The sequence below is a fragment of the Pungitius pungitius genome, chromosome 6 (genome assembly GCF_949316345.1).
Source record: "Pungitius pungitius chromosome 6, fPunPun2.1, whole genome shotgun sequence".
Taxonomy (NCBI): domain Eukaryota; kingdom Metazoa; phylum Chordata; class Actinopteri; order Perciformes; family Gasterosteidae; genus Pungitius; species Pungitius pungitius.
In genome coordinates this window covers 19,695,145-19,710,680 of record NC_084905.1, presented here as the reverse complement: position 1 = coordinate 19,710,680, position 15,536 = coordinate 19,695,145, and the positions used below count along the sequence as shown (strand labels likewise).

The following is a 15,536-nucleotide window of genomic DNA, read 5'->3' as shown; positions in this document are numbered from 1 at the left end:
CAAGTCTGGACTCCACCTGGATTTAATTGAACACAAAAGACACATCGGTAACATTGACACTGCGCCAACGATGGTCTCCTTCTTTCTCCTATGGGAGGAGTTCACTCTCAATGCACACGAAGCCCGCCTTCCTTCCCCGGGCTTCATGCAGAGAGCAGGTGCACTTGGTGTGTATTGAGCCGTCTGTGGTGATCAGAACACCGACGATAGTCATTTACTGTACATGCTCGCTGACCCCCCCCCTCCTCGGGTGTGTTAGGGATCATCCCGGTGGCGTCGGAGGGGATGGAGGCCTGCTGTGGTGCAGACGGCTGCGACCTCCACCAACCTTCAAAATCGCCTTCATCGCCTGCCTTTGATGCAGCGAGCTGGTTCAGCGTCTTGAACCCATCCGCCTCATTATTTGACGTGATGTACGTGTTGATTGGAGAGAGGGGAAGGTGTCAAAGTGGGACTTTCAAGCAGGAGTAGAAGCAGGTGTTTCATTCCCCGAATGACTTTAACGAGGTTCTGTTACACTCTTTGTGTTTTTCTTAGTTTGCATAATAAAGTTTTATGCAACCATTGATGTTTTTACTAAAGTGTTTGGTTTTTCTTTTGGCAAACCTGAGCGAGGGCTTTTGTTAACGTTAACCACGTGTGTCCCGTGAATGTGCGCGGCGATGCCAAGTGGGGGGGTGTGGGGGGGGGCAAACAACGGGTGGAAAGGGGATCTGTTTCCCTGGAGGGAGGGACACCCACCATAAAGGAGACCGATGCTTTCCATTCCCCGGGGCTTTTTCCCTCCTCCGCATGGAGCGAGATGTGAGGAGGTGACACGCAGAAAACCACCATTTCTCAGCATTGAGGAGCATCGCTCTCCCAACCAAACCACTAGCGACAAGGAGGAAGACCCACTGAGGACGAAGGCTCTTAGTCGCCTGGTTTCATTTTAATGTGACCCTGTATATATCAGCGGTATGCTTCAGTTTCTCTTTCGGGTATATGAAAGCAAAAAAAAAAAAAAGCACATTTCCCAAGTCAGCAGGTGTAATCCCCAATTAGATCTGGGTTTGCACTCATAGCACATGAGGAACTCAAACTCTTATTTGGAGAGAAATACGAGGTGGAAACAGCGGCTCAGAGGAAGCACTCAATCTAGTTCTGATGAATAGAATCCGATATTATTCTATTCTTCTTTCTCGCTATAAACAGTCCGTCCACCGCAGCCATTTTCAAGAGGTTATTAATGTCCATTTCTAAGGAATGCACAAGGGACTTAATCAGAGAGAATTTTAGAGTGAATGTTTAGAGCACGTGGCAAATCATATTTATTCGTGAATTGCTTCTGCGCAAATAATTTCTCAATAATTAATATGCATGTACAGATGTACTGATGTACAGAATAATAACAACCACCACGGAGGCAACACTGATTATACGTTTTGTTGCTGGAATGCAACTCGTAGTGAAAGAATATAAGCGATTGTCTGGAGGACAGTCGGGCCTGTGTTCAGTGACCTATGAGAGACTGACACTGAGAATCTGGGATTCTCCAATTTCTCGTTTCATTTGTTGATTTCTTTGTTTTTTGTTTCTGAAAATGAGCTTTAACTTAAATCTGGGTCAATATCAAGTAAAACAAAATAGTTCCCAAACAGAATACACAGATCACACTGCAAGAAAGCCTTTTAAAATAATATGACAGTTTCAACATTTTACAGTCAATGAGGTCACATCGCTTGTTTTTTTCAAGCATCTGTCTCAAAGTTGGGATGATTATGATTTTTTGTCAGGGTGCATGATCCACCCCCTGCCACTAGATGGCCCCGTCGGCCTGCTCTGCACTCCAGGAAGGCACCAAGCAATCTAGGGCAGCTAATCCTTAAATGGCCCTGCAAATTGATGGTTTATATAACAATCAATGCATTTAGCACCAAGGAGGACGGACTGCAAATTCTATTTGATCCGACACAATGGCTGATATTTCATTTGAGGGGGAGCAGTGAAGGAGCTGCCGTGGGCGAATGACTTAGTCGGCTGATGACTCAACAGGATACCACCATCGTTCAAACGCCGGAGACTCTGGAGGGGCGCCAGGTGTCTGAAGCTGTGTCCCACACTGCCCGAGAATTTAGATTTTGGAAGCAGAGGGGGAAGCAGAGTGTCGTCCAGCTCTGTACTGGTGAGCGAGCAACAACCAGACAGGACTATTGTTGCGCCGCTGTGCCTAAACATGCATGTGCACGTACCGATGGATGGATGGACAAACCGCCTGTGTTGAGATACAGTGAAGTCAATTAGAACCAGACTCTGGGACAGAGACCAGCAGAAACTCCAACCAGCTGCATCCGGCACAGACCCGGGCCACCTGGGATCAACGGAGTCCGATCACGCGTTCCTCGTCATGTCTGATCATCTGCTGCAGAGGTCACCACACACACACACACACACACACACACACACACAGCTCCGGCTCCAGATCCAGCCGAGTGGCCCCGGCTGTGTGCGGGGAGACCACCACATGTCATCACGTGACATGCTGCAGCCGCAGCGGAGGAGGAGGAGGCGCATGGATCGGATGCCCGCCTTCGCTCCGCCAGAGAGCCGCGGTCTCGTCAACCGTTCTTGGTTTTCCAGAAATACGGGTTGCCAGGGAGACGCAGGGCCGCAGGCAGAGCGGGGAGGGCCCGACGACACAGTTGGTTTTGTAGTTCTGTGAGTTTATCACTGCTGGCCTTTTCCAAATGGCTTTATTGTGCAATCTATTTAATTGATCCTTCAAAACTTGTTCATCCCTCGAGGATGATTCAGTGAGAAAACCCCAAAATGACTTTATATGAGAGTTACATAAAGGCGTTACTGAATGAACATCTTTCTTTGTGCATCAAAGGCACTTTGAGGCACTCACGGATGGAGAAGTTTAAGTGTGGTCCAGATGCAGTGGGACACAGTGTGTCCCTCGAAGGCTACTGGAAATCAAGATCATGGCTGTAAGAACATTCCGTACACATATCTTTAATTATTTTAGACCCATGTGAAGCCGCTCCGGATCAACACATATTCCATATTCTATCTGCATGGACCACCAGCCATCATGATGTAAAGTGTGCTTCTCCACTTTGAAAATGACAAAGATCCAACGAGGGCTTGAAACGTTTCATTACATTACATTACATGTCATTTAGCTGACGCTTCTATCCAAAGCGACTTTCAAGCCCTCGTTGGATGAACCTCACAGAAACGTCCACTTCGGTAAACACGCAGCTTGGAGCATGGTCGGTAGCCTTCATTTAATTCTCAGTGCATACAGGGTTCACGACAGCCGGCTGCAGCTGCAGCTCGAGCTGTGTATGTGAGAAAAGGTCACTCGCAGTTCGGCGGCAATAAAGATTTTTACATCAGTCTGAGCTTCGATGGAAAGAGCTCCTTCGAACAATAGGGCTTTTGATTGTTTGCGTTTCTTGGGATTTCTAAGAAAAACCTTCAATTCCTACGTTTTGTCAGAGAATCAATGTTAAGAAAGACGAGGTGCGAAGCGGTGAATCTTAAAGTGCGATGAGGTAGTTTTTTTCAAAATAGTTTGACCTTTTTTTTTCTCCAGAAAGTCAGAATGTCAGTACCATTATAAAGCCATTTATCTGCCATTCTCTTGTAATTTCAGGGTCTTGGGCCTTGGTTTAATCATGCAAAGTCGGGAGCAGAAGGGAACACTTACAGCCTGTCAATCACCAGTTGGACTAGTCCTTCTCACCAGCATTTCGCAGGAGAAAAACACAAAAAACATATGAGCAAATAAAATGAAAAAGGTAACTTGAAATAAACTTGAATTGTCATAAAACTCCCTCAGTTTTGAAAGGTCTCAATAAAAAGTTTGTTCTTTCCCGTCAGCTTGAATTCCAATCTGTTGTAGTTTCTGCTAAAGGGGAATAAAAAGTACCCAAAAGTTCCCTGGAGCAGAGACATTACCTCCAGTCCCGTGTTCCGCGCCAGGTTTGGCGGCTCGTCGTTGACGGGTATGACTGTCACCGCGACGACGACGGGGAGGCTGCGGCGCCCGATGTCATAGGCCGAGGCAGTGAGGGTGAAGCTGTCCTCCGTGCTCTCCGTGCTGTCGTGCGTGTAGTAGACGCGTCCGAGTTTCAGCTGGGAGAAAAAAAAAAGATGCAGTCAGTCAGTCCACTCCGAAATCAGACCTGAACGGAAGGAAACCACATGAAAGAGAGGAAAAGGTGTAGGAACAACAAAGACCTTGATTGGTCTGGGGGAAGGGTTCGTATTGTTGATGTTGTTAGATCAGTGATATCTGTTACGTGCTTTCAGTTAACTTTTTACATTACATGTCATTTAGCTGACGCTTTTATCCAAAGCGACGTACAATAAGTTAAGTTTTTAAAGTTTGCGTACTTATTTTAAGCCCAACGACACCACCTTTTCACTGAGATCAAGTCTATTTAATGCACAAAATGCGCAAAGACGAAAATGCTGTGCTGTTTATTTGTCCTCCCTCTGCCACAGCTTACTCTCTGTGCTAAGCTAAGCTAACTGTCTCTTCTCGGTAGCCTAGCATTTAACTGATTGTCAAACAATTCCTTTCTTTGTTTTTGGGAGATGGGACAACATGGCAACCTTTATTTCTGTGCAGTAAACAAAATCATCCTGTGTACCTTTGTTGCCCTGAACAGATAATATATGTTTTTGCGATAAAGGCTATAATCAGATCTTGAAGTCTGGCAGCAGCACGTGAACAAGGAGAATCGCCCGTGTGGGACAAAACCTTGAGGGAAACCAGATGCAAAAAAAAAAAAAAACAGTCCTCCTGTGTCAAGTGAGCTGGATGAAAAACAGCACCTGTGGCTGAGTTAACTCTGTTGACTCTATGCAGACAGAGCCCCCCCCCCCCCCCCCCCGAGTTCTTGTTTCTCTATCCGGTCCATCTCTAATAATCTGCGTGATGTAACATATTGTGCACTGAGACTCCGGAGAAGTCTTCTTCGTGACAAAAGCTAGTGAGCTTCTGTGAATTTGCCGGAGCCGCCTCAGGTGAAAATGGAGGCCATGTGACGGGCATCCTTCTAGAACAACAACCCCCATCGCCATCACTGATCGGGGGAAAGTCAAGCGAGACAATCGGCCTGCTTCGCTGGGACAATAAACAGTGGGAAAACCAAAAATGAAAGTTGCCTGTGTGGACTTTAATAGGTTTCCACAGATGGGAGCCCTCATTAAGGCCTGAAGCAGAGCTGGTTGTGTCGAGTGCTTCAGGTTTTCACCCGTTAGATCCCACTAAACATTAGATCCACACATCACGGCACAAACTCACATTCATGTGGTTGGTCTTCATGTACACTCTCCCACAAAGCCTTTTTTTTTTTTTATTACTTTACCCTTACAGAACCTCAGTGAACCACCTAAGCTGATGACTTTATCACAAAAGATTACAACACACACCGTTTCGTCCCGTGTCTCAACGGCATTGAACAAAAACCCTCCAACACAAAAATTACGTTCTGGTTAAAATGCTCTGCAGTGACCGACGACCGGACCTTTCTTCTTCAGCGCGGTACTCGTTTGTGTATAACAGCAGGTGAGGTGGAAAAAGCGCTTACAACAGACATAAAAAAGCAGTCCAAAGAAAAGCACGCCATCTCGATGTTCCTTTCTCGGCCTCCCTGCTGCCAACCGTTGCCACGCACTGGACCCGTTTGAGTTGCACATTGGGTTCTTTGAGAGACCCTCTGAGTGAGCCTTTCAGGCAGCAAAGCGCGGGACTCTTAAGTGCGCATTCCCACGTCATCACAGGAGTAGACCGGGCCAGTTTGTTTTGGCTTCAAGCGATCCAAAGACACCGTCAGTTTTTCCACAGTGCTTCAGCAAAGCAGCTCAGCGAGGAGTAGAGGGAGACCGAGGTTAGATGCAGGAGCTGCGAGACATGCCTCCAAAGCGCCAGTAAACTATGCGGTCGGCTCAGAATGTATGAGGGTTTTTTTTTTTTCTTCAGTGGTAACCATACACCATGCATCTTTTATATTTTCCTAAAGCCGGAGCCTCCAAACCACACCGAGGGAGAGACTAGATAGCTGTGCTGCAGCGGCTCCGAGTGTCTCCCTCCTCTTTTCCGTCTGGCACAGCACAACAGAAGAAACCGAGAAGAAACCGGGGGAGGGGGGGCCTCACTGTGGTAATCACGCTGAACAGCCCCCATGATTGGGGTTGAGAGAGGACTATGTTGCACTCCCTGGAGTTATCAAGACAGGATGAAATGTGGAATTGTGGGGGTGGCCTGGAAATATTTTGGTCCCAGACTCACAAAAGTAGAAAGAATCAAAATATGCATCCAAAGACCTTCCTCGTTATTGCGGGGAATCGAGCCAATTACATAACAGCAGGATCGCATGCTACCATATTGGCAATAAATTAAACATAACTTGATTGTTTATGAAAAATTAATCTGAATACAAAAGTACAAACAAAAGTTTTGACCAAAGGGAAAAATACTGGATGATTTTCTGTGGAATATGCAGCTTCTCTCATCATCACATACCTCTTCCCATGTGAAGGTATTCACTTCTTCTCCAGCGAGGTTCCCGATCTCCCCGTGCTGCGGTGGCTCCTCCACATCAAATGTGATGTTTGCCGAGGTGTAAAAGGGATGTGAGATGTTGACAATCTCTGCGTTAATTGCCCTGCCGAGGCCTTCTCTCACTGTGAAGTTGAAGGTGTGGATGGGAATGAGCCGAGGCACGATGTTCACAGAGACGTGCAGGTCTTCCACTGTAGTGAAACCGTTGCTGACATCAACTCTGAAGGCGTCATCGCCCTGAAAGGGATGAATTGAACTGATTAAAATAAGTTATCGATATATACTAAAAATAGACCCCGTGCCCCAGGTTCATCAGAGGCTGAGGTGGTTTTTGTCTGATTTTACTACCTGTGCTGAACAGGAAAAAGAACAACCTGCCACATCTGAACAAATGAAAGGACAATAAACCTCGAAGGTTGCAGACACATAGAGGATGTGTCCCTGATCAATGTCCTCTTGAGTGAAGGAGGGAATGTAGTCGAGGACCGGAGAGCCTGTGCTGTTGGTCAGTTTGACCACGTGGCCGAGAAGGGGAAGTCTTTTAATGGTGAACACCATCTCTGTCGGAAGAATATCGGCTTGCTCCACCTGAAAAGGAAAGTGGACATAGTGTTTATTCACAATCGAACCTCTAGGACCTTCATGCTTTTTTTTTTTGTGGGATGACAATCAAAAAGGATTTGTGTGAAGTGCAGAAGTCATCCCTTCTGACGAATTAAATCAACCTCAAATTGCTGCATCAATTGGGAAGTAGTTTTAGGTGTGGTGATGATAGTCGCTGCTGTCCCCAAACACAGTGCGTCATAGAAATAGAGGAACTACTCACAGTAGAAAAAACATTAGAAGGTTGTGCCAGGTTCTCCCCCATTTCTTCCGTGGATTGTGTGTGTGTACTTTGGTGAAATGAAAGTTTAAAAGAAAAAAGTGGAGATATATATGCAGAGAATGTCTTATGAATGGGCCGCAATTTTAAACCTCATTAATTTCAGTCGAGATGAAGTGCGGGCTGGCTCATCTTATAAATTACAGTGGGCTTCAGGAAGCTCCTCAGGGGATACTTGGTCCTCTGTTTTCCACATTTAATAGACTCTAATTTAGTACATAAACTAGATTAAACGGCAAACTGCACAGTCATATATTGTCCTGCTTTCATCTGGTTACAATGTAGATTAGAGACGGACTTAAAAAACAAGGCGGTGTACTTGAGTGTGTCATTGCAAAGACCTACTGTATCTCACAAAGAGAAAATATACTTGGGAAAGAAAAACAGCCAGGTTGAAAAATATTAAGTGTGGTTCTTAAATTTAAAAAAAGTGTGCTTTATAGATTACTGCCAGCCAAGAAAATGTATAAAATATTTATGATTTGTATCTTTTAAGCATTCCAGTCGGTGAAAACGAATCCCTACTTACTACTACTACTCAATTTACTGTAATCGTCCGTTGACATTACCTTGAGATGATCCTGGCTGATTACGCTGTGCTCTCCCTCATAGGAAATGATGACCTTGTTGTTTATCACCTCAGGCTCAGAGAGGTAACCTTGCTTGAATATCTTAATCCTGAATGTGCCTTCTTCCGTATGTTCTCCTGCTTGGACTCTAAAGCCGAAGGAGTCCTTGGAGCTCAGACTTTCGTATTTATGCTCGTAGGACACGACGCCTTTTTTCAGGTCCTCCAGGGTGAACTCTGCAGCCTCGACCCCGCTCACAATGATCCTGCCGTCGCCGGGCGGGGACGTGACCCGGAACTCGACCTCGCTGTCGTCTCTGATGTCCATGTTGGAGTCGGCGCTCAGCAGGGTTGTGTCAAGGGTCTTTGTGCTTCCGTGGTCGATGACAACGATTGTGTTGTTGGCCACCCGGAGGTAGGGCTCGCCCGCCTGGATCTCAAGCAGCGCGGTGGTCTTGTGGAAGCCGTCCGACACCTGCAGGGAGAACCGCTCCCGGTCGGCTCCGTGGTGAACGAAGAGGACGTTCTTGTCTCGCAGGTCGGCTTGTGTGAAACGGAACAGGGGCTGCGAGGGGTTGGATGTTGAGACGATGTGGCCCGAGAGGATTCCCTCGCGAGCGTAGACAATCTGCGTGTCGTTGAAACCGGAGTCGTCGTCTTTGAACTGGATGAAATCAGTCGTCAGTAGACGCTGGCCGTGGCGGACGATGTTGAAGACTTTGTCCACGACCCTCACCGGAACATGCTCGTTCTTGGTTTGGATGGATATTCTGAAAACTCCAGACGCTGCCTCCACGCGGTCATTTTCTCCCCCTTGATAAAATGCGGAAAAATGGAACTCATCGCTGTTTGTTTTAGAGCCGTCATGCTTGTAAATAAGCCTTTCAAACCTGAGGTCTTCGTTGCTGAATACCTTTATCGCTCCCTCGAATCTAGGCTGCCCAGGTGGGGAGTCCCTAATAAGTCGCCCATACTTCGGCTCCTTTGTGACCTGGTACACGATATCCGTGGAACCTGGAGATTGTACCCACAGATAGTTTTCATCCAGAGCCTTCTCTCCGCCCTGCAAGACAACCAGTCTCACGTTGGTCAAAACGGGAGCATCGGCATTGGGGAGGATGGTAATTGGGAGGGTGTATAGAGGAGAGTACTGATCATCAGCGAGCACTCTGAACTGGAACTGGTCTGTGGTAGCCACAGTTCTGTAACAACTGTAGCTAACAGTGTTCTCCTCAAGGTCCTTTTGCGTAAAGACGTCCCCCTCATTCAACTCTCTGTCTGACAACATGAGGCTACCGATTGTCGGAGGCTTGACAAGGATGTACTGTATAGTTTGTGGATCCGGGTTTTTCCCTTTTACCTCGGCATAAAGGTCCGTGAGTACAATTGATTCCTCTTTACCTGCCTCCATCTCTAGTGGAAAAATGGCAACTTTCACTTGTGCGGGGACAATCTTGACCAAGAAGGTGTGGTTCCAGAGGGAGTATTGCCCCAGGTGCACGTTGAATTGAATCCGCTCGGTCACGATATCTTCCTGGTCATTGGAGTCTGTGCTGACATACCTAAGGAGGTCTTGATCGAGATCAAATTGATGGAATGTTCTAACCTGCTTGTACCTCATATCACTTGTCATAATCTGGAGTTCTCCAAATAACAAAGGTTGTGTAATGTCATACACGACATCTCCATTACGAGGATGAGCGATGATGGCCAGATTTTGAACACCTATGGAGGCGTTGCTTCCTTGAGACAAGAGAAGACCAGTGTTGGTGACAATAGTCATATGTGGCTGTGTCACAGATAACTTAGAAGTAGTCGAATGACTTGACTGTCCATCAAACACATCGAAAGTAATTTCAGTACCTCTACCCCCTCTGTGTGTGAAATAGATATTTCCATCTTTTAATTCCCTGCAAGTGAACTCTGTAATGATCCTTCCTGGCTCCTGACCGTTTTCTAAGTAACCAACTTCCATGGAAAGCTCTGAGCTCACAGTTATGACCATTTCATCACAGCGGGTGTCAGACTCTGTGATTTCGATGAGAGCCGGGCTCAATCGAGTTCTGCCGTTTTCCGTGACGGGAAATTCTACTCCACCGAGTTGTGCTACGTCATCGACAGGAAGAAATTCCACTGGGAGGACATACTCACGAGGAGCCTTTAAACATTCTGGAAGGTAGCTGTTAGTTTCAGCAACCACCTGCAGACGGACTTGATCTGCATCCCTTTCGTTGCCATCATGCATATATTTAACTTTCTTATCGATGACATCGAGGAGAGTGAACCTTTGTGTGCGTCTCGTATTAGTGTTTATGTCAACATGGCCATACCAGGGCTCGTTCTCCATGGTAAAGATGATCTGAGATTGATGCATTCCCGCGGCACTGAGGTTAAATGTAGGTCGTAGGTTGTGGATGGAAAGTAAGGCTTCCCCACCTTCGACAACATGCAATATGGTGACATCAAGAAGTTTTGTGACATTTTTGAACATCTCGGGCCAGTTATCTGTTGGGTGGCAATGCTGGTCCATATAAGAATATATAATGGGATCAGGTGCAGATGATTCTGTCTCATCGTAGCTTGAGTAGTCATATTCCTCTCCTTCACATTTAACATGAACATCTTTGGTCACCAAAGCGTCCCTCAGGCTTCTATCTTTCTCATTCACTTTGATTTCTCCCAAACAACCAATGAAGGATTCTGCTGTCATTTCCTCCTCGGCGCGACTTAAAGACCCGCTCTCACGAAAGACGTCCATCATCTTCCGCTGTATGCCCCCGAGGTACAAGTGTCCTACCAGGTCCAACTTATGTGACGAGTCAAGAGGAATGGAGGAAGACTGGCTATCTACATTCATGACGAAGGAGTCCTGACTGACTTTAACGTGAACTCTATGCCACTGATCATCATCCAGCTGAACCTGGGTGTTCTCCAGAACCCGCAAGCCGCCGCCGAGGTCGAGCACCCCTTTGAGATAGCCTTTCACAACGCCAATAGCAATGAAGTCGGACTCTTGGCCGGGGTGAAAAACAAGCAACGCGTCCTCAATGGTGGTTTTCATGAGGATTTCCAAAACCCGCGGAGCACCGCTGGCCCCGCTCCAGGTAGGGAAGGACACGAAGGAATCAGGGGTGCTGAAGCTCGTTGTCTCCCCGTCACCGGCCTCAAACTCACTGCTGCAGGACTCCTTCGTATCGTGGCACTCTCTGAACGCCTCGCCGAGGATGTCGAACTGGTGGGACTCAAATTGGACCCCGGTCATGCAGCCGCGGAAAGGGGGGATGGCGTTGCCGAGGTAAGGAGCGTCCAGGGTTCCCGTTCCTCCGAGCCAGACGCCCATGTCGATGTTGAGCAGTTCGCCGTCGTCGTCCACGGGAACATGCGTCGCATGGAGCTCATCAATGGTCATGGTGAGTTTGTCATCGCGCAGTGTGAGAGAGATGTTGTGTTCCTGGAGGTTGTTCAGAGACAGTCCTTGGGACGAAGACAGTGTCACGTCACCAGCCCCCATGTTCAACCGTGCCTGAGGAACAACAAAAACATTTAATATTTTATATTAAACTTACATACATTTAAGGTTTTTCAACATGCAAATTGGGTTGACTAGGGTACATTTTGAAATAAACCATCTCCTAAAAGTTTGGGAGCCGGATAAGACTAACTAACTATTGCCTTCGTGCATCTCATATGCCGTCTGAGTAACATAATGAAGGAAATTAGGAAAGGAAATATTTCCTTCTACATCTCATGAAATCACAAAGCTACTGTGCCTTCCGAGGAAAATCAATATAGATCTCTGTGATAGCACGCCTGATGCTAACTCTGCTTTTCTATGCTGTCAAACAAGTAATTACAGATTTAAAATGTCACAGCTCACATTCTAGTGGTACAACTAGAGAAAAATCTAATCAGTTTTGGTTGGTGTCAGCATGGCACCTATGAAACTTTTTAGTCTTGAAGTTGAATGGCTCTCAAAACAACATTTCATATCCCACTTTTCATAAAATTATTGTACAGCAATGAAATGAATTTAGAAGGTTTTGAACATTTTGCACCTAAGATACCCCAAAGTGAGTAACTTTATATGAAAAAACATGGACTGGATTGTTGCGGTAAATTAATAAATAGGTCACTGTGCAACTGAAATTGCACTGAAAGTGTTGCTTTGATGTTCAAATTCACTTACACACTTAGCACTTTAATTGAGAAAACATAATTACGCTGCAGATATATATGTTACCTAAAACTAGTGCTGATTAGAAGTATTATTCCCGACACTTGCAGTGTGAAAAGGTAAGAAGCAAAATGACAGGAATTAAAACTGAATCGGTTTTTGTATTTTGTATTTTCACCTGTACTTTCCCGTTTTGGAGTTCAAGAAACAGGTAATCCTCCATTCCTGCAGCCAGGAACAGCAGCCCACTTCGCCGACTCGTCTTGATCTGTAGTGACAGCTGGAAGGTGGAGACATCTTGAAAGGCTTGTAAAGTGCAGTGGCTGTCCCCAAAGTAGGATTCTGTGAAGAGTGAAAACAGAATACAAAGATAAGGAAAGGACATCTTGTTGGCTTAGAAGTCAAAGGCAAGGTGTCACCGTATGTAACCCCACACACACCTTTTCTCTTTTTGTGCGTTTAAATAGAGACAATAATGACAATTTTGTGTGCTTGCCATTTCAACATAAGAAAGCCTAATCAAACAATTAGAAAGTACAGTATCCCTGCATTGGGATAACATGCATAAGACAATGTAAACCCATCGAATACTGCTAGATAGCAACCGTGAGAATTCTAATGTGGAAGTTTGGAAGAAACTAATTACTCTGTATTTTCTCTCTTTACAGTGCAACTCGCCCAGGTCTCATTTCTATATTTTCAGGTGTCCTCCAGCTGCTCTTGGATCAAGAGGAGCTCCTCCGGCCTCAAAGGGAATCACTCACTGAGACATCAGTCATTACCCCTGTGGAGGTTTTTTTTTTTCCGGGCGTATGGACTCCGGGGGCTGAGGATTTCCCAAGCTTGAGCTGCCTCGTTTCCAATCATATGCTAATCCAGCCACCTGCCTCGGACTGCGCTCTCCGAGGCCCTCGACAAAATGTTAACCACGGAGGAAGTCAATTATTTCCCCGTGCACATGCTCTGAAATTAAACTGGACCACCTCCAAGACCCCATTTCCTACAGCGTTGGGTTTTCCGTGTCCCCAGGCCAAGAGATATAGAAGAAGGGTCTTCCATTAGCCACCCACTCACACCACAAGAGAGAAGACACAGAAATGCGAAAGGAGGCCGTGTTCATGCCACAAAATGCTTACGCTTTGGAATACTGGAGCAGACTCATCGTCTGTTAGAACATTCCCACAAGATCACGCGGATCAAAAATCAATGCCGTGCAGCAAACATCTTACCGAGTCAAAGTAAATAGGACACCCGAAACCGTTCATAGCTATAAATGGAAAAGGTATTTCCTCAAGACTCTGTTTGGCAGGGGTCCGTGTGAGAAGAAATGTTCGCATGCGGCCTTTCAAGGACAGCGTGCGTCTGTGTTGCGTCTACATTAGTGCGGCTGCTACCTGGGAAACCCCCCCCCCCCCCCGAAGGGTACGTTTGTCCTTTGGTTTCGCCTTCTTGTTGAATGAACCTCTCCAGATCTGCAACAGACGGTACGTGTGAACAAAGACGCCATTTTTTTTTAATGTCAGCCAGGGCCCGAAAGCAAGGCCGTTGTGCCGGTGGCTTTTGTCATTTCGCTAAAAGGGTGCATGCGCGCTTGCTTCCAGGGCTGCTCTGTCATGAACAAAGACAGTGATGAACGTTCTCAGCACACGGAAACGGCACAGGGAAACGCTTATGCTGGGGGCCGAAAAAAAAGAGAAGAAATGTTATGTTTTTAGAAATGATCACATATTTGCAAGCGTTACTGAGTGAATTCACACCAATGAACTGTAATTAATTAAAGCCAATAAAACTCCAGCTGTAAAATGTTTCCTCTTAATTCATAACGAGAATGGAGATGGACGTTCAAATATCATTTGTGTTACTGAAATCGTATGGAATTATCACAGTCACACATCATTCATTTTCAAAATGTCCCTTTTTGTCGGGTATATTGTCGCGAGCCCGTTAACTGACTGCGCTCGAGGCTGTTATGATACCGTTCAGAGAGTTTTGAGTAAGGCTAAAGTATTCCAAACGAAAGAATAGTGCTAATTGCACAGGAGCCTTCAGGCTGAAAACTGAAAGATGGGGGGGAACAGAATCTTTTCTTTCGGGCAATTGCATTAAGAAAAGAAAATCGCAACGAGCTCCATGGTTCCTAAAGCCGAGCTTTTGTTGGATTGTTCGCTGAGCGCGGGGATGAAAGCTGACGGAGAGAGCGACGCCAAGACAATTCTGCCCGGGGATTTTCTGGTTCACATTCAGCTCGCCTGCTGTTGCCTTCAGGAAAAAAAGGGGGCACATTTTTCTAATGATGCGCACAATAGCTACACACACTCTGCAGCGTACCTGGACCTAGAATTCATTAGTTCCCCAGCTAAGCTCTGTAAAGGACAGGCTTCATGTGGGGGGGGGGGGGGGGGGAAGAGCGCTCTTCTTTTGTCCCTCCGCCTTGGCCCGGACCTTTTTCCTGTCCTCACCCGGTCGTTGCAAAAAGTCACTCGCACCTACGGGAGGAGGAAAAAGGTCTCGTCTTTTATGCCCTTTGGCTACCACATCCCTCCCGACAACTGCTTCATTGTGCATCAAACAGAATCCTGGTGTCGGGCCAATGCAGATGGCTATGATTTGATGACTGACCGCGCTTGTATTTATAACGCTGGAGGAAACCGAGTCTTCCTTCTCTTTCACGAGCGCCTGAATGAATGACCCTGTTCTCTGTCTTTTCCTTTCCTCCTCCACCCCCCCCCCCCCCCCCCCCCCCCTCGATCCTCTTTTGGTCTCAATCTAGCAACACGTGTCCGGAAACAAGTCTACGGGAAAGAGAGAGACACGCTGACCACGAGTGCAGGAAGATTGGAGCCTTTTTGGAGGACTTTGAGTCTCGTGGCTTGAGTCACTTCAGGCATATTTTGACTTAAGTGTGAAGATGGGACTGTGCGACAGGATTTGAGTGTTTTGGGATGCTTCTGTGGCCCTTGTTGTGTTGGTCCTGAAAGAAAATAACTAAATCACGAGCACTGTGTTGCCATGGCAACACTGCGCAGAATCCAAGCAAACCGCCTCCTTGTGGAACCCGTGGTTTAGCCGTGGTTAGCTTTGCTATAAATAGTGGTTATGTTGGCCGCTTGTTTCCGTTGCTGGGCTGTGTCTATTACACCAGGACATGCTTGTGGAGATCATTACGTGGAGGATAGGGTGTTGTCAGCCGTGGACGTGATTGGAGAGCTTTCTTTGGTGTCCTGGCATTTGACCGTACCAGCAATTACATCACGTGTGAGGGTCCGTAGCGCTTGTGCTCTTAATAAACATACGTTTTTGGGTTGCGATTGTAGGTTTCAGAACATGGATCTTAATACATATACATTGT

At 46.5% G+C, this 15,536-nt stretch overlaps 1 protein-coding gene across 1 annotated transcript in view; it reads right to left on the bottom strand.

Annotated features, from left to right (window-relative positions):
* The window catches only part of cspg4 (chondroitin sulfate proteoglycan 4), a 46,867-nt gene that overhangs the window by 7,892 nt on the left and 23,439 nt on the right, over positions 1 to 15,536 (bottom strand). Inside the window, exons 2-6 of the mRNA XM_037452146.2 lie at positions 12,366 to 12,529; positions 8,015 to 11,536; positions 6,971 to 7,150; positions 6,524 to 6,799; positions 3,949 to 4,125 (exon numbers count right to left, since the gene is read on the bottom strand). Of these exons, the coding sequence (XP_037308043.2) occupies positions 3,949 to 4,125; positions 6,524 to 6,799; positions 6,971 to 7,150; positions 8,015 to 11,536; positions 12,366 to 12,529 (4,319 nt within the window). The remainder of the gene's footprint in view (positions 1 to 3,948; positions 4,126 to 6,523; positions 6,800 to 6,970; positions 7,151 to 8,014; positions 11,537 to 12,365; positions 12,530 to 15,536) is intronic.